At 40.7% G+C, this 26,456-nt stretch overlaps 1 protein-coding gene across 11 annotated transcripts in view; it reads left to right on the top strand.

Annotated features, from left to right (window-relative positions):
* Positions 1-26,456, top strand: part of RAP1GAP2 (RAP1 GTPase activating protein 2) — a 1,165,364-nt gene that overhangs the window by 1,013,728 nt on the left and 125,180 nt on the right. For 8 of the 11 annotated variants that reach the window (XM_077480481.1, XM_077480477.1, XM_077480484.1 and 5 more), the window contains 3 exons: positions 13,572-13,652; positions 22,299-22,331; positions 25,316-25,525. In XM_077480481.1, coding sequence (XP_077336607.1) covers positions 13,572-13,652; positions 22,299-22,331; positions 25,316-25,525 — 324 coding nt within the window. The remainder of the gene's footprint in view (positions 1-13,571; positions 13,653-22,298; positions 22,332-25,315; positions 25,526-26,456) is intronic. The other 3 variants (XM_077480478.1, XM_077480479.1, XM_077480486.1) reach the window with 1 other exon arrangement.

Here is a 26,456-nt window from a genome sequence, read left to right as displayed (position 1 = left end):
AATTTCCTAATCTTACAGGGCAGGACACAGGATCTTTAGGCTTAGGCATGGGTTAGATATGGCTACATTTAGGTGATTGGATACCAGCAAAAAAGCTTCAGGGACAATCTCTATATATTTCTAACTAAATAGGTCAACTGTCACTTGGGTGCTATTCATACTAATGTAGATACAACAACAGTGTATTATTAATAAAATTAGTGCAAAAAAAGAAAATATTTAGTGAGAAGTATGTTTTCATATCTAGTATTCGGATATTTTCTCGTTCATTGTTTTATTAAGGTTTTTCATGAGAAGTACATATCAATCAGTAGGCTTATACATGGGAAACAGTCAAAAATACGAATAATAAAAATGAATATAGATGTTAGTATTCAGATATTTTATTCTTGCTGTTGTCACATATCTTTAACCACTTTGGGAACGCCCACCGTCATTATATATCAGTACTTTGACATTAAATACCGGGGTTATGGCAGCAGATAGCTGCCATAACCCTGGTGTTTTCTTAAACGCTGGCGGTCCTCTTTCAGATAAAAGTGGTCTCCTTGGCGGATTCAGTGCCCCCCTTACCGCCGCGTCCCTGTCATCTCCGACGCTTACCAGAGCCATCAGTAGCGGCGGAGACGATCCGATCCTTTCCCCTGCTTGGCACTAAGTTGAGGGAGGGAATGATGGCCCCCACTCAACTCAATGCCGTTGGATGACGGAAGCGATGTCAAATGTCACTTTCACCCAGTGACCTTAAAGGGACATTTTTATATTATTGAAGAAAAATACTTTTTGCGTTTAAGTGTAAATGTGAGATCTGAGGTCTTTTGACCCTTGGATCTCACATTAAAGAGGTACTGTCATGCTTTTTTTCTATTACAAGGGATTTTTAAATTCAAAAAAGTGTATATTTTCCCAAAAATTTAAAAATGTCTGAAAAAAAAAATGTTTGGGGGCTCTAAATAATTTTCTAGCATAACAAAATGATTTTAACTTGTAAACACCAAGTGTTAAAAATAGGCCTGGTCCTTAACCACCTGGCGCCTGTGCCATTCTCGAAAGAGGGCTACAGCGCGGCGCTCAATTGCCAGGAGGGAGAGATGACCTTGACTTCCGAGGTCACGAGTGAACAATTTGGGATGTTCGCGGCAAATTCGAAAAGCCATGGAACACCCTGTACAAGTCTATGGGAGAAATCTAAAGTGCTAAGTTTAAAGGCTAATATGCAAGTTATTGTCCTAAAAAGTGTTTGGGGACCTGGGTCCTACCCCAGAGGACATGAATCAATGCAAAAAAAAGTTTTAAAAATTGCTGTTTTTTCGGGAGCAGTGATTTTAATAATGATTAAAGTGAAACAATAAAAGTGTAATATTCTTTTAAATTTCGTACCTGGGGGGTGTCTATAGTATGCCTGTGAAGGGACGCATGTTTCCCGTGCTTAGAACTGTCCCTGCACAAAGTGTCATTTCTGCAGGAAAAAAAGTAATTTAAAATCACTCGCGACTATAATGAATTGTCGGCTCCCTGTAATACAGAGAACAGTCATTGAAAGTCATTGATTAAAAAAAAAAGCATGGGGTTCCCCCAAATTCAATTACCAGGCCCTTCAGGTCTGGTATGGATATTAAGGGGAACCCCGTGTCAAATAAAAAAAAAAATTATGTGGGGTTCCTCCTAAATATCCATACCAGAACCTTCAGGTCTGGTATGGATTTTACGGGGAACTCCACGCCAAATAAAAAAAAAAAGAATGGAGTGGAGTTCCCCCTAAAAATCCATACCAGACCCTTTATCCGAGCACGCAAGCTGGCAGGCCACAGGAAAAGAAGGGGGGACGAGAGAGCGCCCCCCCTCCTGAACTGTACCAGGCCACATGCCCTCAACATTGGGAGGATGCTTTGGGGGTCTGTGACCCCTCAAAGCACCTTGTCCCCATGTTGATGAGGACAAGGGCCTCATCCCCACAACCCTGACCGGTGGTTGTGGGGGTCTGCGGGCGGGGGCTTATCAGAATTTGGAAGCCCCTTTAACAAGGGGACCCCAGATCCCGCCCCCCCGTTTGAAATGGTACCCCTACCATTTCACAAAGAAAGTGTAAAAGAATGTTAAAAAAGACACACACACAGTTGAAAAAGTCCTTTATTAAAAATAAAAATAAATAAAAAAAGATTCCAGCGGTGGTAATCCACTCTTGCTATCCAGCGACGGATGATCATCTCTCCGGGGCCCAGCGAAGGCTGATCTGATCCAGGGACGGGTGATCTCTCCCTCCAGTGCAGCGCAGTCCATCCATCCTCTGTCTCCACTGGCGGAGACACTGCAGGTATCCCGGCAGCCTGACAGTGGCCCCGCCCTCCTCATATATGAAACGTCAGGCTGCCGGGATCCCTGCAGTGTCTCCGCCAGTGGAGACCGAGGATGGATGGACTGCGCTGCGCTGGAGGGAGAGATCACCTGTCGCTGGATCAGATCAGCCATCTCTGGACCCCGGAGAGATGATCATCCGTCGCTGGATAGCAAGAGTAGATTACCACCGCTGGAATCTTTTTTTATTTTTTTTGTTTTTAATAAAGTACTTTTTCAACGGTGTGTGTCTTTTTTAACATTCTTTTACACTTTCTTTGTGAAATGGTAGGGGTACTTTTGTACCCCTTACCATTTCAAATGGGGGGGCAGGGATCTTGGGGTCCACTTGTTAAAGGAGGCTTCCAGATTCTGATAAACCCCCGCCTGCAGACCCCCACAACCACCGGCCACGGTTGTGGGGATGAGGCCCTTGTTCTCATCAACATGCGGACAAGGTGCTTTGAGGGTTCACAGACCCCCAAAGCATCCTGCCAATGTTGAGGGCATGTGGCTTGGTATGGTTCAGGAGGGGGGGCGCTCTCTCGTCCCCCCCTCTTTTCCTGCGGCCTGCCAGGTTGCGTGCTCGGATAAAGGGTCTGGTATGGATTTTTAGGAGGAACCCCACGTTGTTTTTCTTTGAAATTTGACGCGGGGTTCCCCTTAATATCCATACCAGACCCGGTAATTGGATTTGGGGGAACCCCATGCTTTTTTTTTATCAATGACTTTCAATGACTGTTCTCTGTATTACGGGGAGCCGACAATTCATTATAGCCACGAGTGATTTTAAATTACTTTTTTCCTGCAGAAATTACACTTTGTGCAGGGACAGTTCTAAGCAGGGGAAACATGCGCCCCTACACAGGCATACTATAGACACCCCCCAGGTACGAAATTTAAAAGAATATTACACTTTTATTGTTTCACTTTAAGCATTATTAAAATCACTGCTCCTGAAAAAATGGCCATTTTTAAAACTTTTTTTGCATTGATACATGTCCCCTGGGACAGGACCCAGGTCCTCAAACACTTTTTAGGACAATAACTTGCATATTAGCCTTTAAAATTAGCACTTTAGATTTTGAACGTTCGAGTCCCATAGACTTTAATAGGGTTCTAAAGTTCAGACGAAGTTTAGGTCTGTTTGCAGGTTCTGGTGCGAACCGAACCGGGGGGGGGGGGGGTGTTCGGCTCATCCTTACCAGGAGGGCATCCCTGGTCGTCCTGCTTACATCCCCCCTGCTCACTGCCGTGGGTGCGCATCGGGGGAAATCAGTGTTGGCCATGTCCCTTGGACACGGCCAATCACAGATTGTGCTATATGGCCAACATAAAAACATAAAAGTTATAAAAACTAATTATGAATCTAAATTCTGTGATATACTTAAATCAAAAAAATATATTTAATTATCTTATTTTATAGTGTTTTCTGCATTCAGCAAGGACGGAAGGGATTGTGTTTATTATATCTGGTGGTTTATATATTTATAATGTATAGAAGTCTTAATACATAAATATAACATGGTATGCCACAGATTTATTTTTATTTTTATTTTTTTTATTTCAAAGTATTTTATTAAATATAAACTAGTGCATACAATGGAATAGATATAACAAACAGACATCAGGATGAGAAGTTACTCAAAAACAGCCTATCCAGGACTGTGCAGATGGCTAAAATGGAAAAAGGGTCAGACGGAATACCGAGGCTAACAAGGGGTGCAGAACAGTAGCACAACAAATCTGTGGTCCATCAGGAGGACTGCGCCCAAAAGGAATAACCCTCCCATCCCACCAAAATACTCTTATTAGCAGAACTATACAAAAATCCCTTCCCTATGGGAAACTACAAATCAGGAAGGCTTCCATGAATATAAGCCTGTCATTTTCCAAAAAATTATGAGCAGATTAAAAGAAGCATAGGTGGATAAGAGCCAGGAGACAGGAAAGGGGAAAAGATTGGGTGTGAAGCAGTGTCAGGGTAAGGGAGAGAGGGGAGAGAGGGTGGAACATCAACTGAAGAGAGCGGAAGAACTCAGAGAGGCATCGAGTTTGTGATCAATGGATATCCTACATAAATAGCCCAGGGCTCCCATGTCGATTCAAATCTGTTTGCCGTGTCTAAGAGTATGCTGGCGAGCTTTTCCTGAGACATTATCCAGGAGACTTTTCTGACGGCTGCTAGAAAGGAGATCTTGGGGTTTTTTCAAGCTTTAGCTACTGTGAGTTTGGCCCCCAGAAGTATGAAACGGATCAGTCTCCTGGAAGCTTTGGAGATGTTTGGGATATGGTCGTTGAGAAGGGCTACTAAAGGGGACCTGGGGATCCGGCTGCCCACAAGCCTCTCAATCAAATTGAACACCTTTCTCCAGAAGGAGCGTATTCTGAGGCACCCCCACCAGATGTGCGACAGTTAGTTTACATCCCCTAAAACATAGGGGGTCAGCCCCCAAATACATTGAGGCAAGACGTGAGGGGGTGTAGTACCATCTCGAGATGATTTTGAGGCTAGCCTCTATTAGAGTGGTGTTAAGGATGCCCTTGAAGGAGATGAAGCTTGCTTTCTGCCAGACCCCCAGATCCCGGTGGAACCGGAAATCCGACTCCCATTGTAACATGTGAGGAGACTTATGAGAAGGAGAGGTAAGTGTATGCCACAGATTTTAAGTATTTTCTGAAAGGTTATGACAGATCCCATCAAGATCTCATTACCCACCCCAAGAACAAAACATTATTATGAAAATACACAATAATGATGGAGAGGGGGGGCGAGATAAGGTGGGGGGATTTTTTAATTAAGTTATAGTAATTTGATTTTGATTTTGTTCTTTTTTCCTTTCGAGTTGTTGCAGCATATAATTCCTTCCTTTTTGTAAAAAAATCTGAATGTTAAATTGGATTGAATAATATCCAAATAATAAAACCATCGTAGCTGTTTTTACCCAAACTGTAACCTTTTAGAAAGGGTGCGAACGAAACAGACTTAGGCCCGGATATGTCACAGCTTGTAATCTATAGATCCATTTTTGTTCAACCTGTAATAATTTCTTGTTCCAGTCACCGCCACAGTTCAGGATATGCACCTGATCCAAAGCAGTGAAAGAAACTTTCGTCATTTTTTTCTCATTGTTATAATTTGTGCAAATTTGCTTATCTTAAATAGAATATCACAGCAAATTCCGTTTTACCAAAAGCTCATATTTTAGCTTGTATGTGCCTAGATGGGGAAAGGGGTGTTTAGCTACCCAAAAGAACGCTTGCTAGTATGAGAATAGACCCCTGGCCAGAACTTATCCAGTATGCAATTGAGCTGCTGAGCTGCCCTGCATCCAGCATACGTTCTGAATGGGAATTCAGTGTTGCCTGAGGTTTTGTGGCAGATAAGAGCATGTCTGTCCACAGACTCCGTTGACCGTCTGACATTTGTCAAAATGAATCAGACCTGGATTTGCAGCAGCTATCAAGCCCCCGATGCCAATGTTGCTGATTAAGTATTATTGGGATCTCAAATCTCTGCAAGACTGTCTCGGCTTCCTAGCTTTGTGGGTGTTGATTTTATCTTGAAGTAATTTTTTGGTAAAGGTTTCATGGGCACAATTAACACCCAAGGACCAATTTTTCCGCACCTGTTTTACTTGCTTTCATCAAGAGTACCTATAGAAGGTTATGAGGTGAAGGCACCACCAACACCCAAAGACCAATTTTTATGCAACTGTTTCACACTGGCATAAAAGTACCTCTATAGGCTTACAGTTTGAAGGCTTCACTAACACCTAAAACCCAATGTTTCCACACCTGTTACTTCAAGATCAGACTTTGGCAAAAAAAATTGTTAATCTTGTCCTGGGTGTACTACAATTTGGCCTTTTCACATGAGGCTTGCTCACTGTGGTGCAAAACTCTGTTATATCCATCCAAAGTCTGCCAAAGAGACACTGGAATTTATCCCAAAAATCTCTAATATTTTTCTGAGTGCACTAAAATGTGTCCTTTATTATACAGATTGGCTCCCTAAGCCATTTTTTACTAAATACTGAAAGATTGTTCGGCCCATCTCTACTGAGGAGGTACGACACTTGGTGGTTACAATTTGTTAATGCAGCATATGTCCCAGCGCTGAGATTCCAAAGATAACCTGAAGGCTAAACACCAGAGTCCCTGGTCCTTACAGGTACCCTGAAGCCAGGGTTTCCCTTCACAATTGCACGCTTACCATCTGGGTTGCTAGAGACTACTCTGCATTTTAACAGCCATTCAGTTTTACCCAAGGCATAGGTTATCTAACACGAGTGCAGCTCTCAAATTCAAAGCGGGTATCTGGACTACCAGGCCTTGGCACAACAAGAGGAAATGGCTGCATAAGGAACAGACAACAATTGGGATCTTAGACCAAACTTGTGACTCTTGAACACCATGTAACAATGACAATAAATGAAACTCTGAAGTTTCAGACCCATCAACAGGCAGGAGCTTAACCTTCCTATGAGTCTAGTTGGGCAGCAGGTAGGGAATCAGCAAAGTCCATCTGGGCAGCGGCCAGGGAATCAGAAAAATATGAATGGGCCGCAGCCAGGGAATCAGCAAAAACTACAAACCCAGGGAACAGTTCCACCAGCAGTTGATCCGGGTCCTGAAATCTAGGTTGGTCTGGAGTGGACCAGCATATGACCTTGAGAGCTATCATGGAGAAAATCTCAGCACTGGCCATTCTGTTACTGAGACCACTCGCCCCTCATTTCTTAGTTACGGCCTTTGAACGGGGTGTCACGCACATTGCTCCCCTTGCGCATTTCCCTGTGTCACCATGGCATCTTTGAGTGGGTCTTTGAATTATTGGTCCATGTAGCAAACTCTACACATGGAAGAAGGGACACCCAGTCATCTTGAGAGCAGGTACAAAAACACTGTAGTTATTGCTCCAAGGTTTGATATGACCTTTCTGTCTGGCCATTGCTCTGTGGGTCGTATGCTGATGAAAGAGATACTTCTTCTGCCAAGGATTTGCAAAGATCTCTCCAAAACCTGGAAGAAAATTGTACTCCTCTGTCGGAAACAATGTTGTTAGGAACCCTATGCAATCTAACGATCTCTTTGATAAAAATATTTTCTGTGTCTGGGGCAGAGGGTGTGCCAATCATTGATAAAAAAATGTGCCATCTCTTAGAGGTGGTGCACTACCATCAGGATGGTAGTGAATCCCTCAGAAGGAGGTAAGTCAACAATAAAGTCCATGGAGATCTTCCTCCAGGGCTGTTTTGGGATGGGCAAAGGCCATAATAGACCCCAGGACTTGGCATTGGACCCTTTGTTGCGCTGGCACGTGGTACAGGAACTGACATAATTCTTACAATCTTGCTTCCAACTGGGCCACCAAAAGAAGCACTGTATAAGGTCCTTTGACAAAGTCGTAATGACGAAACGCATCATGGTGTGATCTTACGGCAGCTGAAAGTGACGTATGTTCCAAGGGCCCAGCTTGACAACCGCAAGGAGGAAATGCAGAGCAGAGAGTTTGCTTACATCATTCCCACTGCACCTCTGACATCCTAGGTTTATTAGCTGGAGGGATAGATAGACCGGTATACTGACACTACTCTATATGGTCTACTTGGACAAGACATGTGAAAGTTTTATATAATGACTGGATTTTAAAACGGATGAATATAATAAAAAGTGAAACGGAACTGCTCTATTTGGAGTTTTTCTTCTCATGTTCCCGGACTTCATGATCCCTGAAGTTTTCCAGTGTTCCTGGGTTTCTTGGTTCCTGAGGCTTTCCAGTTTTGATCGATCCATGTATGGGACAGGATATCGATTTTGATTGAGGCTTGAGCGTTTCTTAGTTTTGGGGAGCTTAAACCCCAGTGGGGTGTGTGGAGCATAGCTTGGAGAGATTTGATGAAAGGTGCACCCATCAGTAAATTCTTTATTAGGCCCACCAGCTTTATCCATTACGGACTGCCTCACTATCATTATCTAATATTTTTACTCAAAATGTTCAGTTTTTATATCTGTGATTCGTATGTTTTTTTTTACATGTGCTAGCCGGTCAAAGTTAATTTTTTGGCAGGAGCACCGCTTTGATGAATTTGTTTACCTGTTTGAACAGTTTGAAAGATTTGTCACATTAGAATTTGCTGTATAATGTTCGATGTTTTCCATACCCCGAAATGACCTGCAAGCTTGTGGTCATGGAAGGTTCTCAGGATTTGGCGTCTCACTTGTTAGGGAATGAAAATCTTGTCCTGTAACCATAGCAATCCATCTTGATTCTTCAGGGAGGAGACTTCAGATTCAGTGCACTGGCTGGAGGCTTGTCTCAGTGTTGTCTTCAGATCAGGTTGGATGAGCAAAACGTTTTGTGCAGATAAAATGGTACTGGGCTCAGTTGTCTCAGGGGCATCTGGAAATATTCGGGAAAGGGCATCAGCTTTCCCATTCATGGAGCATGGTCAGTAAGAAATATGAAAGTTGAACCTGGAGAAAAATAGCGCCCATCGAGCTTGTCGGAGTCTTGGAAGCTTCACTGTTGTCAGGTATTCCAGGTTCTTATGATCCATGAAAATCATTATTGGGTGAGCAGCCCCCTCCAGCAAATACCTCCATTCCCCCAAAATGAATTTGATGGCCAATAATTCCCAGTCACCCACTTCATAATTCCTCTCAGGAGGAGTAATCTTCCGAGAGGCAAAGGCTACAGGGTGGGTGATGGAGAGCCTTAAGTCCTTGGCATTGGGACAAGATTGCTCCTGTAGCTATTTCTGAGGCATCTACCTCCAACACACAGGGCAAGGCCGAATCTGGGTGCTGTAGTATTGGAGCAAAGATGAACAGATCTTTCAATTTATCAAAGGCTATTTGTGCCTCTTGAGACCACTGAAACCAGAACTGCTGGCGATTCAACTGGGTAATGGGCGAAATGATAGTGGAAAACCCCTTCATAGGTCTCCGATAGAAATTAGCGAAGCCCATGATTTGCTGTACACCTTTTTTGTCTACAGGGGCTGGCCATTCCAGAATTGCCTTTACCTTTTGTGGGTCCATTGCAATTCCTTCAGTGGATATAACAAGTCCCAAAAACTGTATGACTGTTTTCTCAAAGTCACACTTTTCTGCCTTAGCATAAAGTCTGTGTTCCCTGAGAGTTGCAAGTACTTTCTTTACATGGGTTCGACAGAGTTCCAATGAGGCAGAAAAAATGAGGATGTTGTCTAGATAGACAATGACATAGTTGTCAAGGAATTCTTGAAATATGTTGTTTACCAGGTGTTGGAAGGTAGCTGGAGTGTTGCATAGTCTGAATGGTACAACAAGATATTCAAAATGACCAAACCGTGATCTGAAAGCCGTCTTCCACTCATCTCCCTCTCAAATTTGAAAAGATTGTAGGTTCCAAGTAGATTCAGCTTAGTAAAGATCTGAGCAGTTCGGAATCTCTGGAAGAGTTCTGGGAAAAGAGGGAGTGATTTTAAATGGAGATCTTATTAAGATCTCAACTACCACACAAGGTCTGAGAGTACCATATTTCTTCTCAACTAAGAATTTACCAGCTCCAGCTGGGGAAGAAGAAGGGAGGATGAAACCTTTTTCAACGTTTTCATGATATATTCTCGTAAGGCCTCCAATTTGTTTTCTGATAGAGGGAATATCCGGCCAAACGGATTCTCAGTTCCTGATAGCAGTTCGATTGGACAGTCATAAGCTCGATGGGGTGGAAGATTTCATATTTTTTCTCATGAAAAACGTCCATAAATTCTTGGCAAGCTGTGGCGACATAGGTCGAGTTGCTGGGAGCTGGGACAAAGCAATGCTGTAAACAATAGACAGAGAAAAACAATATTTCTTTCTTCAATTTATTTGAGGTTTATTGGCCTGTAGCAACGGAAGTCCCAGAATGATGGGGAACATAGGTGAGCATATAACATCAAAACAGATAAACTCTTGGTGACCAGAATCTGTTATGGTGAGGATGGGTCTGGTTTCCTGAGTAATGGGTCCGGAACCATTGGCTAAATGGACTTGAAGGCTTTGCTTCTTGCCCTGGAGGGGGATACAGAGTCTTTTGGCCAGGGAGAAATCCAAGAAGCAGCTGCATGCCCCTGAATCAGCAATGACCAAGAGCCGGAACTCCTCTTCCACCACCTGTAGGGAGACAGGGAGGATAAGGTGAGAAGAGGAAGGACCAGCAACCTGAAAGTTCATAGGAAGTGGTTGGTGCGACTTACTAGGCCGCACAGGACAGTTACAAAGTGGCCGGCTCCTATTCCTTTATACATATGGTCTGGGAATGCGATAGAATACGGCCACTATGGTCTCAGGTGACCCAATTCATAGCTGACACCTTGGATCTGCCTAACATTTGTAGCCCACTACTGGGGCTATTGGGAATTATAGAGGATGAGGTTATGAGTAATAATACAAGACTACTATTGAGGCTACTAGTTTATTATGTTAGAAAGCTCATCACTCTTAAATGGATTAGTAGTGACCACCTTACATTGAACACTTGGAAAGGATTAGTCAATGCTAATGTCACCATGTATAAAATGGCATATGACTCCAGAGGTTGCCCTAAGAAATTTAATAAAGTCTAGGGTAAATGGATTAAATCAATTGAAACTGTACATTGAATTTGAAACTTAATGAGAAACATAAAATATATGATAAAATTATAAAATGATGAGACCTGATGGAGGGAGAGCGGCAGCACACGGCACAAGAACTAAAGGTTAACAGGGAAGTTCCCCTGGAGTGTTCATTTTCATTTTATTTTTATTTCTTTGATCTTTATACCTTATGCTATTGGAAACGGCATGTTACATTTACCGTAGTATATTATATACTGTTTCTTTAAAAAAAAAAAAAGGGGAGGGGCTAAATGTACCATTTAAGATCGCCATGGAAATGTCTTTTTATTAATGACTACCTACATACTACTTTTCTGGTTTAGATCCGTGGAATATACTGTATTTCAAATGTTATGTTTTGAACTTGACATGTATGTACATTTGTCAAAGTGTCCGGCTCCTCCACAGTATATACAAAGATTTACCTGTTGACGGCATTGCTTCTCATTGGGTGTGAGTGGAGAGCGGACCAGACACAACTGCATAGGTTCACTTTCTGAGACAAGAATGGAAGAAGAACTAGGCTGAGGAGAAGGAACAGGTGGAATCCTGGGAAACATCCAAGTAGGACTAGAGGTTTGAAAGCATTCAGACTGCCGCTCCCGCAGGCACCTGTCAAGTTTCATGGCAGGTTGAATTAGGCCTTCTAGGGTTGCGGGTGTCTCAAATCGTTAACCCTCGTTGAGCCCCAAACAGGCTCACTACCCAGCAGAAACCCAAAAGCAATCAGTGTACAGCATAAACCAAATATATCTTCCATCTTGGACACAATCCATAGATTTCCCTGGCTTCCTGTCACACTGTATACAGACAATGTAGTTCTCTACATAATCCAAAACGCACGTGTACCCAGATATCCCATGGACCTGGCAATATAACAGTATGACCTGATCTGCTAAAGATCTTAATGGGTTATGGAAGTAGCGCTACCCCCAAAGGAGCTGCTGAATTTCAGGCCTCTTCCCCCACAAGGCACCCTCAACCAGGCAACAGGAATTTTCCACACTCTCCAAATGGCTCAAGGAAAGAAGGTTTATAGATGTTTTAGATTAGGTAGTTTATTTTGAGAACAATGAACTTGGACAGGGCTTGGGATACATGGGATGCTCAGAACTAGAAGAACTGTAAACTCAAAGCAGAAAATGAGGACTTGCTAATGTCTCTGGCAGCTCTAATTCACACTGTAGAACTGAACTGCAACAGTGGGAGTGATAGTGCTGCAATATTAAAGCAACATATTTCCAAAAACAAAAGTACATTGAAGAGACAGCACCTGGCAGTATTGCACGCACCTGGCTGCTCTAAGCCCAAGATAGAGATACAGTGTGATAGGGTGCTCCTGGCTGACTTACTCTGCACTTAGGATTCCCTCTGGTCCCAGCAATGTAAGGCATTGCACTTCACTGTGCTCTCTTTTCTTTCAGTTAATAGCTGCCTTATACTCACTCAGTCCTCTTTTTGAAGGCTTCCCAAGATCCAGGGTGGCTGCTGCCCTTGCTTCTCTGCTGAACAGGCTGGTCCTGGGTTGGCCTGGGGTCTACAGCTGAGCCTAAAATAGTAAATAATACAATGTGCTTTTGGAATATTACACAATAAATGCTTGCTGAAGATTAAAACAAACACGTGTAGTGTTAATGTGACGTAAGTGACAAATGTGACATAGATGTGATATCACAAAAGAAAAACAAAAACAATAAATATGTCAATTAAAACATTAATATTAAAGTGCTCATGTGCATCCAAGTGTTTTGTAACACAGATATAAGTGTCCAGTGGTATATAGGGAACAACACTAGTCCTATTTTAAATAGCAAAAAGTGCTATTGTGCAAAAAACAAGTCTTTTTCTAAAGCAATGCTGCGACAGTCCTGCTGAAAAAAGTGCTTATGCATGGTATCCAGTAGTAGCTGATCTGTCTATCATATATAGTATGCCTGCGGCCATTTTGTTGTAGACCGCGGACACTCTAGTGTCAATCTATACTTTAGAATGATGTACTGTATAGGGAACGCTGCACAGCTGGGTCTACAGCTGAGCCTACCTGTGACTGAGACTGGGTGATATCCTGTGGCTTCCTCCCCTTCTCTACTCCATCTCTTCTTACTCCAGCACAGGGTTCTCCTGCAGATGGCTGGACACTGTACTCTGCTCTCAGACTGCCAAGCTTCTGAGTATTTATGAGTTGTCTTCCCACCTTCTGGGCCTTGCCTGCCCAGAGATTGGTGGAAAATGTATAACAATTCAGACTGCAGCCTCTGTCCCTCCACCCCCTGTGTTCTGGAAATATCCAGAGAGTTACAGAAGACGGGGAAAGTAACAGGGCCACAGTCTGAAGCACTGCCCAGTCTCCCAAACAACTTAACACATGCTCCTCTGCCTACAGGGAAACGAAACTAAATGCACCTACTCTAGCAACAGCGAGGGTGCTACATGGAAATTTGGCATAGGGGTCTAAAGTTATGCTGTTACATTTTCAATGCATAGGGAGTTTTATATTAATAAACAGACCTATCTAAAATATATATATATTGTTCAAAACTTTTCAGACAACCTATAGAAGATTTTTCTCAACAAGAATTTAACTATTATTCATTTCTCATAACACAGGCTCCAAAGCTGGAAGAGCAGAAGAGCCAGAAAAACAAGGTAGGAGTTGAATTTCTATCTTCGAAGGATAACCAGAAAAAGGTAAAATTGTCTGTTGAATGAAAACTAGAGGATAATTGTTGGGAGTTAGGGCATGTCAAGTAATCGTTCATGTTATTATTTGCTTGTATATCAGACACTGCAATCAGCATTCTTGCTGATAAACTGATGCAGAGAGATTGGCTAAAGGGTTTAGTGAAATGCTTTTGACACATACCAATCAGACTTTTGAACATCATTACAATGAATGGCTAAGAAGTTTAGCCCAGTGTGCATGTGTGTGTATACAGTATATGTAGCACTAACCCCCGGGGGATCCGCTTGGTATGATGGGTTCTCTGTTCTTTGCCTCGACTCTGAGAACTACTTCTTCCCAGTAATGAGATGCTGCAAACACCTGTGAGCTCAAGTATTAGCAAACTTCCCACAACTATATTAGCATATAGGAAATAGGCATCAGGCTACTTAGTTGTATAGTATAAAGTATGTATATTAACACAAGGCAAAATAAATGACAATGCACAAACATAAATGAACCGGTAAAGTAGTGTGTTTGAATGCAATAAACAAAGCTATTGTATGGCAGTTAATCTAGATCACTGTGGTACTAAGCAACTTTAACCTAGCATTATCAGCTCTGGTAAAGAGCAGCATATACAGTAAATCTTGTGAACAGTTTAAACACATACCTCCCAGCTTTTTGAGATGGGAATAGGGACACTTATTAGCAAAAGTATAGGGGCAGAGGACACACCCCCTTAAAGGAGAATTATACAAAATAAAGATTAGTTAAACCCACAAGTGTTTTTTTCTTTACCCCTACTATTCCTTTAAATTTGCTTTTGAAATGTACAAATGCAGCAATTAAAAAATTGGATAAAAGGTTTAGCACTGCTAAACACTTTTCGAAAGATAAATAGTGTTTTTTAATACAACAGGCACAGTTGGAGCTAAGTAAATAGTAAGGAAAAGGTTAACAGTAGCCCCTCTGAAATGAATCAGTGCACGCTGTGTATAGCCCCCTGATTGTAGGTGTGTGTGTATATATATATATATATATATATATATATATATATATATATATATATATATATATATACATACACCCCTCACATTTTTGTAAATATTTTATTATATATTTTCATGTGACAACACTGAAGAAATGACACTTTGCTACAATGTAAAGTAGTCAGTGTACAGCTTGTATAACAGTGTAAATTTGCTGTCCACTCAAAATAGCTCAACACACAGCCATTAATGTCTAAACCGCTGGCAACAAAAATGAGGACACCAGTAACTGAGACGACAGCCATGCAGACCAATTTAATGCAGCATGTGGCGTATGGTCTAAGCACTGACAGGCTAACCCCCCCACCCCTTCAACCTCTGCAGCAATGCTGGCAGCACTCATACTTCTATTTCCCAAAGACAACCTCTGGATATGACGCTGAGCATGTGCACTCAACTTCTTTGGTCGTCCATGGCGAGGCCTGTTCTGAGTGGAACCTGTCCTGTTAACCCACTGTATGGTCTTGGCCACCATGCTGCAGCTCAGTTTCAGGGTCTTGGCAATCTTCTTATAGCCTAGGCCATCTTTATGTAGAGCAACAATTCTTTTTTTCAGACCCTCAGAGAGTTCTTTGCCATGAGGTGCCATGTTGAACTTCCAGTGACCAGTATGAAAGAGTGAGAGCGATAACACCAAATTTAACACACCTGCTTCTCATTCACACCTGAGACCTTGTAACACTAACGAGTCACATGTCACCGGGGAGGGAAAATGGCTAATTGGGCCCAATTTGGACATTTTCACTTAAGGGTGTATTCACTTTTGTTGCCAGCGGTTTAGACATTAATGGCTGTGGGTTGAGTTATTTTGAGGGGACAACACATTTACACTGTTATACAATCTGTATACTCATGACTTTACATTGTAGCAAAGTTTAATTTCTTCAGTGTTATCACATGAAAAGATCTAATAAAATATTTATGAAAATGTGAGGGGTGTACTCACTTTTGTGAGATACTGTGCATATATGTATATATATATATGTATATGTATATATATATATATATATATATATATATATATATATATATATATATACACATTTCCTGAAGGGGTGCCCCTCGGAAGTAGTTTACAGTATCTGATGCCTGACTTGCAAACTTCAGCCAGCTAGCAGTGGGACCCAATCTATAGAGTAGTGAACTTTGATTACCATTCCTTTAAGGCTACAATGATCAGTTTTGGAACCATAGGCAAGTAGGCAGTCTCCTCTTGTACTGTTCTTCCTCTGGTAATGAACTGCTAAATAGTGGTACAGTCAGCACAACCGTAACTGATCACCAGTCCTGGCAGCCAGTGAACCTTGTCCTGGAAATTCTTCTTACTTTGGTCTTCAGATACCTGATCCTTGGTGTCTCAGTCCTCGCAAACCAGTCCTCAGACACAGGCTCTATTTCCGGAACTCTGGTTCTCGGTAACTGTCTCTGGTCTCTGCACTATTAGTAACAGGTTGGTACCACCCCAGTCTCCACACTGCAATAATCTGTGTCTCAAAGACCAGGAAAAACTCTCTGCTTTCCCCTCCTCCCACAGGGGTTCCTATGGCTCCTGTAGTTCTCAGCTGCATTCACCTCTACGATGCAGCTGTTCTTGCAAACTATATTTACCATGATCCCACACCATTAGGCCCCTTTCACACGGGACGGATCAGTAATGATCCGCCCCGTGATGATCCGTTCACTCAGCGGGGATCGCTCCATTGTCCCCGCTGAGTCGGCGGTGGACAGGGCGGTCCCGGCACACGGTGCAGGGACCGCCCTGTCAGCTCTCCGCTCTCCTCTATGGGGATCGCATGAGCACAGACCGTCTGTCCGTGTTCATCCGATCCTCTCTACAGACGGATAGAAAAATAGGATTTTCCTCTGTCTGCAGAATTGGACAATTGCGGAGGCGGACAATAGCGGGTGTCTGTGGATGTTCATCCGCAGACACCCGCTATCCCATGGGGATGCATGTATGTCCGTATTTCATTTGCAAACAGATGGATGAAATACAGACATACTGTCCGCATGTGTGAAAGGGGCCTTACATAATAGTCCTTTTAGTTTCTCAAATCCCATGGGCTCCCCTTGTTGAGTGGATTCTGAATGGTGCTGAAGCCAGTGTAAGAATCTTGTTTGGGCGCATAAGGCAGTACGGTATATATAATATATCTAGGGAGAGAGAGATACTTCATTTTTTATTATAAACCTTTTGTTTTCAAACCATTGGACATTTTGCAGCTGTGTTCTGTATTGTACTATTTATGTTTCCTAAACTTCTATTGTGTAGACCATCACATCACCATCACTACATACAAAGTATACAACTTCTAAAACTTTTCAGTACATCTTGTTTCCCAGTACGGCCATTGACAAAAAATAAATAAATAAACTTTTGAGAATTATTTGCTCTTTGCTGGATGCACATTCATATTAAAATCTTCGCAAAACCCAAATTTGATTTTTAGCACTTGGTAACACAGTTTCTAAATATTCCCCCCGAGCAATAGTTTTGTTCTTTTCAATGGTGAATGGTGAATGTTGTGTTCTTGGTGTCCTCGGGGTACTAACAAAGTAGACATACTGTGCTTCCTTCTCAGACACATTAGCGAGCATACCCAGCATGAAGGCAATAAATCCTTATCTTCATTATAGCCAGTACTGTAGGCAGTTATGTCTCAGTTCATCACACCTATCTTACTTCTGCCTGAAACCTAAGCAGCCATCACAGCTGATTACCGAGGAGATAAACTATAGTGTCTATTTAAAGGCTAGAATACAACTAAGTGTTCAGAATTGTGAAAAATATAGCATAAAGCGGTCCTAACAGTTTTTGAAACACTGAGACTGTAATACCGAAAATAGAAAAGAACATTAACCATGAAGAGTTAAAACATTTTTATTACAAGTTTGTTTATTAAAAAAAGCTTAAATATGTTTTTACTTAAATCTATCCCCGTGTGTCTCCTGCACAGCAGCACCCAGACTTGGAAAGGGAGGATCAGCACTGCATATAGCTTATAGAAAGAGTTAGTAGAGGGGTCACCAGTGTCCAATCAGAAGGCTGGGGTAGGCTAGTTTAGATCGTTTAAATTGGTATTTAGCAAGCTGGCTATACTCTGGTAGAATTTTGTTAAAAAATGATTGTTCCAAGAACATTTGTTCATCAAGCAGTCAAATGTACTGGGAATTTTTCTACAAAATTTTGTATGAATTTTTGTTAGAAAATCTATTGTGTATAGCCAGCTTTAGAAATAAATGCTTGCAGTAATCCATTAAGCCAACATATAAATTGTGCTTTTCTCCAAAACGCTGACCGGCTGTCGGTTTTGTGTTACATTTGTGACAGTATTATATGGGCCCTTAGCACATAATTAAAAAACTGTGCAGCTTTGTTAAATAAATAAAATGTATGGCTCCTGCACTACATATAGGACAGAGATATAATATGGTGCCCCCAACCACCAAGTGGTAATTGTCTTTCAGATCACAAACTCAAATTCCAGTTTCTCCCTTTTCTCAGTCCAATGTTTTGAACTGTATTTCCTGCAGTTTTGTCTGATTTGTGTTTTCTTAGGTTAATGGCCGTAAGGGTACAGGTCAACTGGGCATATCATGATTGGGTGGGGTTGGATGTTGAGAGCACTGCAGGACTAATATACATTACATTATTACCAAGAACTGAGAACTACAACAGTACGGAGAGTGACCAGAGAGTCGCTGACATGTCCTGACCCATCTGAAATGCTAGACTCATCATCCACTCTGCAAAGCATGCAGGATAAGGTCACGCTGCAAATAAACTGGGTAGGCCTCTTTTATATGCAGCTGCAATATCACAAAGATTACAGTCAACCCGCTATTGCAACTCATTTGCCAAGTAATTTTCAAATGTAAATATATAACAGTTCTGTCATTGGCCAAATGCAGAGATGACTTTTGTGAACTGTTCTTCCTATGTTTAGTGCCCCCTCTAATTACAAAGCCTGTATGGCTGATTGAGGCCTACAACCAAATGCTCCAACCATACATAATGATAAGAATGATAAGATTTATGTCCTATTGCTCTTATCAAAATACTTAAATACTTGTACCACATGCAGGCAACAGTGAGCCCTATTGGTAGCATAACTGGAGATTTGCTACATTGCAGCATAGAAGTAATTTTGTCTTGTAAGTTGTTTTGGAACCTTTACATACCTGCCATTAAATAGATGGGCATTCTTTGAAAGAGTAAAAGCATAGGGTGTTTGTCAAATCTCAGTATAGCAGAATTCTGCCTGAATAAGCAATGTAGGGAAACTTGTGGCTGATAATAAGCATAAGTTATGAGTTTCCAGCCAGAAGTTACTTTCAAAATCAACTTAAATGAGTTTCTATGTTTTTTTTTTTTCACCATCTGGCTTAATAATACTCAAGTTTGATTTTCATAGTTTGTTGTCTGCATTCATAATACATGCAGGACTGGGCACAGTAGAATTCTGTGTTTTCACTGTAATGTACCCCTCATTGATGCACGGTAAAAGAGATGACGTCTATGCGACACACAGCAGAACAACGGCTGGGTTCGTTTGGGAGAACATATTTACTGTACATAGAGCTTACAAATAAGCTTTGTTTAGCAGCCCCATCATGCACTTACATCATGCCTTATCTTCTGCTCCATATGCTGTTTACTGTTGCTCAGAAAAAGAAAGAAATAATCTTTTAACAGATGTTATTTAGGTCAAATTGTAATAAAAAAGTAAAAAAAAAATTCTCTACTATGATTTATAATACAATGCAGGTATCATACTACAGCTGGTTAAGGTGAAAGCCCCCATCATACAACGCCACAGTCAATGTCCCTGCCCCGTAACTGTACTATTTTTTTTTTTTAGGCTTATACAGCTTATACATTCATTTTTTTTTTTTTTTTGTGGAGTTAAGCGAGAAAAAAATAAATATCCAATTCCATTATCCATACATTCAATGTGGATGGGGGAATCCTCCTGCTGTGCTATTGTATTCTGATGGCAGGGAGTCTTCCCTGTCATCAGAATACAATGATCAGTGCTGCTGGCTATAGCCGACAGCAGTGATCGACCGTGAAAACCCCAACAGGCTGGTTGTACAGGAGTTGATCAGTAGATACATAGATTGAATTTCACCCAGTCCCTGCAGAAGCGGAAGAATTTCGATCCATGTATGACCGGCTTAAGTCTACAGTACTGAGTATATCAAAGCATGAAACGAATCCCCTATCTCAAGCATACCTTTGAAGCCTACAAATGTGAAGAGTGTGTCCATTGTGAGGGTGTAATTGCTTACCACTGTATGACTGAGCATTTGGTAAAATAGAATGTCATTACTATAAGAACTTGCTAATTTAAAGGGAACATATACAATACATTTTTAGATATGTATGTTTAGTAACAATGTTCAGTAGTAAACCGAAAGCTTTATTGTTATTTAAAATGTGATCTAATGTGGACTAGTCATCGCAAAAACCTAAGCATCTCATCCCTGGATTTTTAGAAAAGGAGAGCGAATGAAATGGGACTATAATGGTGCAATATGAAATTCTAACCAAAGGAGTTAAAATCTTCAATATTTATTAACAAAAGTCTAAAACATCTTATTCATAAAATCTATATGCTTATAACCCAAATTTTTTATGGTCCATATTATTTATAGCGGTATATAGATGGATCACGACCGCTATAAATAATATGGAACATAAAAAATCAGGTTATGAGCATATTGATTTTATGAATACAATGTTTTAGACTTTTGTTAATAAATATTGAAGATTTTAACTTTATCCTTTGGTTTGAATTTCATATTACACCTTTATAGTGCCATTTCAATTGCTCTCCTATTGTTATTTAAAGTTGAAGACAGGTAGTATGAAGTATCTTTCTGGGCTTGCTTGTTAGAAAGACTAGCAAATTCTATAAATACTGTTTAAAGGAAGCAACCTGTGTTCAAATGTTAAAAAAGTAAATTAAAGATTTTTTATGAGTAATGGAAAATGCTATAAAGATTGATATATAAATATGTAAACATCCAAAAAAACATATTAAAACTAGACTTAAATTATAACAGTATAGATTCTTCCTAAAGAGTATCTGGTACTTCTGCAATCTCATATTCAACAATTAGCTTTATTCAGGTTTTGAAATTGTCTGACATTGATGGTGTGCAAATCGTGGTTCGTTTCAGTGCTGTCTCTTCCTATAATAAATCAGGCCTGATTCATGGCAGTGTATAAATGGACACCTTATGCCGTGTACACACAACCTGACTTTCCAGCAGACTAGGTCCGACGGTCTTCCCAATGGACTTTCGGGGGAGTTTCGACTGACCTTCTGAACGAACTTACTTGGACACACGAATGGACAAAGTCCATTCGAAAGTCCATTCATTTTGTAAGTGATGGCGTAAGACAGGACTAAAAAAGGAAGATCAATAGCCAGTAGCCAATAGCTTCCCTTTGGGTCGTATTTGGTCCGTCGGACCAGCATACAGACGAACGGTTTTCCCAATAGGAATTGAGTCCATCGGACAGATTTGAAACATGTTCTATTTCTAGGTCCGTTTGATTTTTTATGTGAAAAACGATCGGATTAGCCCACACACGATCGGATTATCCAACGGAATGATTCAGTCGGATCTAGTCTGCCAGAAAGTCCGGTCGTGTGTATGCGGCATAAGACATGATTCTCAGATCAGCATCAGGACAAGGATTTTGATAAAATGAGGCAACAATCAAAATTGGAATTTTGAGGGGATAAAGGGCATTACCAAATGTCTTAACTGAAATCAAACTGAAGGCCTTTTGAGCTCTATAGGGAAAGAGAGCCTTGACTGATGGGGGCATCGCCGGGAGTTGGGCGTGGTAGAATGCAGTATGCAAATATGGCAAATACAATTGGCTGAATCGTACAGGGTGAGGGCTGGGCCTGAAGTGAATTCTGGTTCAACAGTGGTTGGAAGAACTGCCCACCCTCCCGCCCCTTTAGTTGGTCTGTCACAGCTTTAGCTATGTTTTTTTGACTTTGCCAGCATTTAAAGTTGCTGTAATGGGCTATACACTGGATCAGAAGTTGGATATTACTCTGTCTGTCCAGCACTTATGGTAGGGACAGGCCCCTTTGGAATTTGAATAGTTAATGTTAAAGCGTGCTCACAGTACAACTGTGACTGGCAATGGTTAAAAATGTTTGTGTTGGAAATTTAAAGCTAGCTGTGGCCTTGCCCTTTTTTCCAACTAAATTTTTTTTTTTTGGAATCTCTCTTCAAATAAGCAGAATAAATTACAACTTTGAGATAGATTTCTGTCAGGGGTGTTATCTAAATTAGTGTGTTCTCCCTGCTTTGTATGGGTTTCCATTACCATCCAAAAATACTGTATACCAGCATTTTAGGCAGTAAATGATCAGCGTACTCTGAGTGCTTATGTAATAGTAGTAAAGACAAGAGACTTGTAGCACCTTCTAGGAAATTGATTAAAACAGATGATTCTATAATGATCCTTGATTTCTGCTATTTCACATAAAACATCTCCTTCATTTATCAGAAAAAAAGATCTAAAGAAAAAAGAATACATGTCCTTCGTCTTATTTTTTTTATTGTAAATTTTCTTTCTCATTTCAGGATGACTATATACCATATCCCAGCATTGAGGAGGTAAACCTTTAAGAAAATTCTTTAACCTTTAAGAATTAGAATAGTAAATCACTAAGGCTTCAGTTGTAATCCTGTAAGCAAGCAGCTTTTCAGTGGTGAATATGCACTAATTTCCTACCTAAGTGGAGGTTTGGGCTCAAATACGCCCTTTGAGGTTTATTATGTCCGGTACATACAATAAGATTATTAGACAAATGATTGCCCACTTTTTTTTGTCCATGCTAATCTCAGATCGAACCAGAAGAGTTTACTAGTCACGAAAATTCTTGTACGACAGAATAAAATTTTTGAAGTGATGTAATGTAACAGGCATACCTCACTTTTAAGTACACAATGGGGTTTATTTACTAAAGCTGGAAAGTGTAAAATCAGGCTCACTTCTGCATAGAAACCAATGAGCTTCCAGGTTTTATTACCAAAGCTGAACAAGAACAAGCTGAAGTTCGAAGCTTATTGGTTTCTATGCAGAAGTGAGCCTGATTTTGCACTTTCCAGCTTTAGTAAATAAACCCCATTGTGTACGTAAAAGTGGGGTATGCCGGTAACGCATTTGTATTGCATTTTCAAACGACAGCTTTACTGATTATATGAAAATCGTACCATCTGGCATCGTTCCGAAAAAATTTTTTGTGAATGTCCGATCAGATAATATTGTATAAACTGTCATGAATGGCTCTCGAAAGCTCTGTACTAACGATCCGATTATCGTACGATTGAATTGAATGCAGTATTTTTTGTACAATTTTCTGACCATGTGTACGGGGCTTAAAGTGCTTGTAAAGCCTTGTTTAAAAAAATAAATATAACAAACATGTTATACTTACCTCCTCTGTGCAGTTGGTTTTGCACAGAGCAGCCTGGATCCTCCTCTTCTTGGGTCCCTCTTCTGTGCTGCTGGCCCCGTCCTCCTGTTCAGTGCCCCCACAGCCCACAGTTTTCTAGGGGGGCAACCAAGCTGAGTCACAGCTCCGTGTATCTATTCAGACACTGAGCCCTGACTCGGCCCCGTCCCCTCTCTCCCCTGATTGGCTGACTGACTTTGATTGACAGCCACGGGAGGCAGTGATCAGAAGGAGTGCCGCGAATGGCTTACACATTTGTGGACATCGTAATTAGGGGGTGCTGGGGTGGCTGCTACACATAAAAGGATTTTTTTTAATCTTAATGCATAGAATACATTAAGATAAACAACCTTCTGCCTTTACAACTCCTTTAAGGCTTAAGCCCAATACACATGGTCAGAAAATCATACAAAAAATAGTGCTTTCGAATCAATTGTATGATAATTGGATCGTTAGTACAGAGCTTTTGAGAGGCAATCAGAAAATCGTATGAAAAATACCACTTTCGAAGCGATCATACATTAATCGGATTGTTAGTACAGAGCTTTGAAGAGCCGATCATGACAGTTGATCTTACATTATCCAAGCTTTGAAGAGCCGATAATGACAGTTCATCTTATATTATCCAATCGGACATGCACGGAAAAAAAAAATTGTGCGAAGTGATGTAATGTGTTGTAATGCATTTGTATTGCATTACAACACATTACATCACTTCCAAATTTTTATTCTATCGCAGGAGAATTTTCATGACTTTAGTAAACTTTTCAGGTTTGATCTGAGATTAGCATGCAAAAGAAAATGCATGATCATTCGTCCAATAATCTCATGGTGTGTACCGGGCATTTACACCCAGTGCCCCACTTTCACTGGGAGTAGTTCTGTCCCTGCAATTAGTAGAATATTAAAGAAGAACTTCATCTTCCCCTCTACAATTTTTCTCACCCTCTTGCCTATTGTGCGTTAAATAAGCACAAAAAAACATTGCATATATTATAGATGTTTCCTAAAGCAACTTAAAATGTTTTCTTAGTTCTGAAAGCCACATCAATAAATGTATATAGGCTATATTTATAAATAGATTGCGTAATTTCTAGCGCACATTATATAAATGGCTTTATTCGATAGGCAATAAAAAGGCAGGGTTGCAGCCCATTTGCCAAAGTTTTCTACTTGCACAACAACATAAATCATTAACCCCCCTAGCGGTAATCCAGAGTCTGGCTCGGGTTAGGATTTTACTAACAGGAGCGGTAACTCCGAGCCAGACTCGGGATCGCATCGCTGGATGCAGGGGAGGACACAGGGAGAGTTACTTACCTTGTCCCCTGGATCCAGCGATGTCCTCCGCGCTGTGTGATCGAGCTGTCCTCCGCTCGATTCACAGTGCCGAATGCCGCCGAGCTCCATTCCCTGCGATGTTACGGCGCACAGGAGCGGAGATCGGCGCCAAATTCAAAAAAGTAAAGAGACACAAAACACATCCAGAACTGTAATCTTACAGATTACAGTACTGTATTAAAAATTACACACCCCCTTTGTCCCTAGTGGTCTGTGCAATGCCCTGCATGCACTTTTATATTATAAATACTGTTTTTTCTGCTTGAAATTTGGAGATTGTCCATAGCAACCAAAAAGTGTCCCTTTTTCAGTGTTTTAGGATTTGATTACATTATTGAATAATTTTTATTATTCTTTATTATATTATAAACTGCTAAACTCTGGTTTGAACAGATTTAAGAGAGTTATTCCTAAGAATTACAGGACTACAATATAAAACGCCAAATGTCCATGCAAAATAATTGTACCACTTTCAGCACCTAAAACCGGACTGAATCATACCGCCAGGGAGGTTAATAGCTAATGGGTAACATTTTTATTTATTTTTACAAAAATTATGAATTAAATGATATGTATAGCCAAAAACATTTTGTTTAAGTTTTGCATAGGATTGCAAAGGATTAGAACCTTTGTCAAGCTCAGCAGATTGTCCTCATATTTCATTTTGAAAATCTGTCTGCCTTTTCTTCTCTAGGCAGCCCACATAGCTACACTCCACTACATGACAGCGCAGTCAGATATACAGGTTGATTAGCAGTAAATTGGCTAATACAGGACATCTCTATTACTTTTGTCTTACAGATTTTAGAGAAGGATACCGCATACCCTTTGGTTATTCTGCCTCAGTTTGGTGGTTATTGGATCGAAGATCCAGAAAACATATGCACTCCAACATCATCTGACAGCAGTATTTGTGATGAGGAGGAAGAACCCATGAGCCCCAGCACATACGGATACAAACTAGAATACAAGGGTTCTGCTCGGGCCTACAGAAAGCACTTCTTGGGAAAGGTTTGTTGATTTATTAAAATAAATTGAGGTGGCAGTTTATAAATACAGAACAATATGATTCAACAGCTGAATTTATGTCTATAACTCTCTATACTTTTTTTAGCCTCTTGAACACTGGTAAAAAAAAAAAAAGTCACGTTTGTAGCTGTGTAGCATTTTTTTTTTTTATAAAGATTCATAATAAAGCAATGCATTCAGAGCTGGAAAACAAAATAAAGAAACATTTGAGTGCCGTAATTTATGGGCAGCACAGTGGCTAAGTGGTTACCCTAGCAGCACTAGGGTCAGCTGTTTGAATCCCAAGCGCAGCAATACCTGCCTGAAGTTTGCACGTTCTCTCTGTGCCTGCGTGGGTTTCCTCCCACACTCCAAAGACATGCTGGTAGGTTAATTGACATCTCTTTAAATTTGCCGAAGCATGTGTATGTATGAATGTGTGGTAGGGACCTTAGAGCGTAAGCTCCTTGAGGGCAGGGACTGATATGAATGTACTATATATATATATATATATATATATATATATATATATATATATATATATATATGTAAATTTACAGTGCAAAAGGCCTTACTGTGTCCCCTGGTACATGGATGCCTTAAAATTTAAAGGAACTTTCTAAGCTATCATAAATAGATTAGCTTCTGGAAATCACAACGGTGCCTGTTCACATCAATACAGCTCAGCACAGTGCAATTTTGTAAAAGGTTCCTGTACTACTTTGGTGCAAATATACAGACCATATCCAAGTTGCATCCAAATTGCAACACATTTTTATTTCAGAAATATAATAAAAATATTTCCCTGAACATATTTTAAAAAGACATTGTAATTAAATAATGCAAAAACTGTACTGAATAAGAAAAACTTCCACTCATATTATATTACAAAATATGTTTGAAATACATCTGTAGTGATGCAAGAGCCGAAGGG

This window comes from Lithobates pipiens, unplaced genomic scaffold, assembly GCF_037356315.1.
Source record: "Lithobates pipiens isolate NorthernLeopardFrog02 unplaced genomic scaffold, aLitPip1_a1.2 Scaffold_16, whole genome shotgun sequence".
Classification (NCBI taxonomy): Eukaryota; Metazoa; Chordata; class Amphibia; order Anura; family Ranidae; genus Lithobates; species Lithobates pipiens.
Note: the sequence above shows the minus strand (reverse complement) of the source record. Positions and strands in the feature narration are given on the sequence as shown.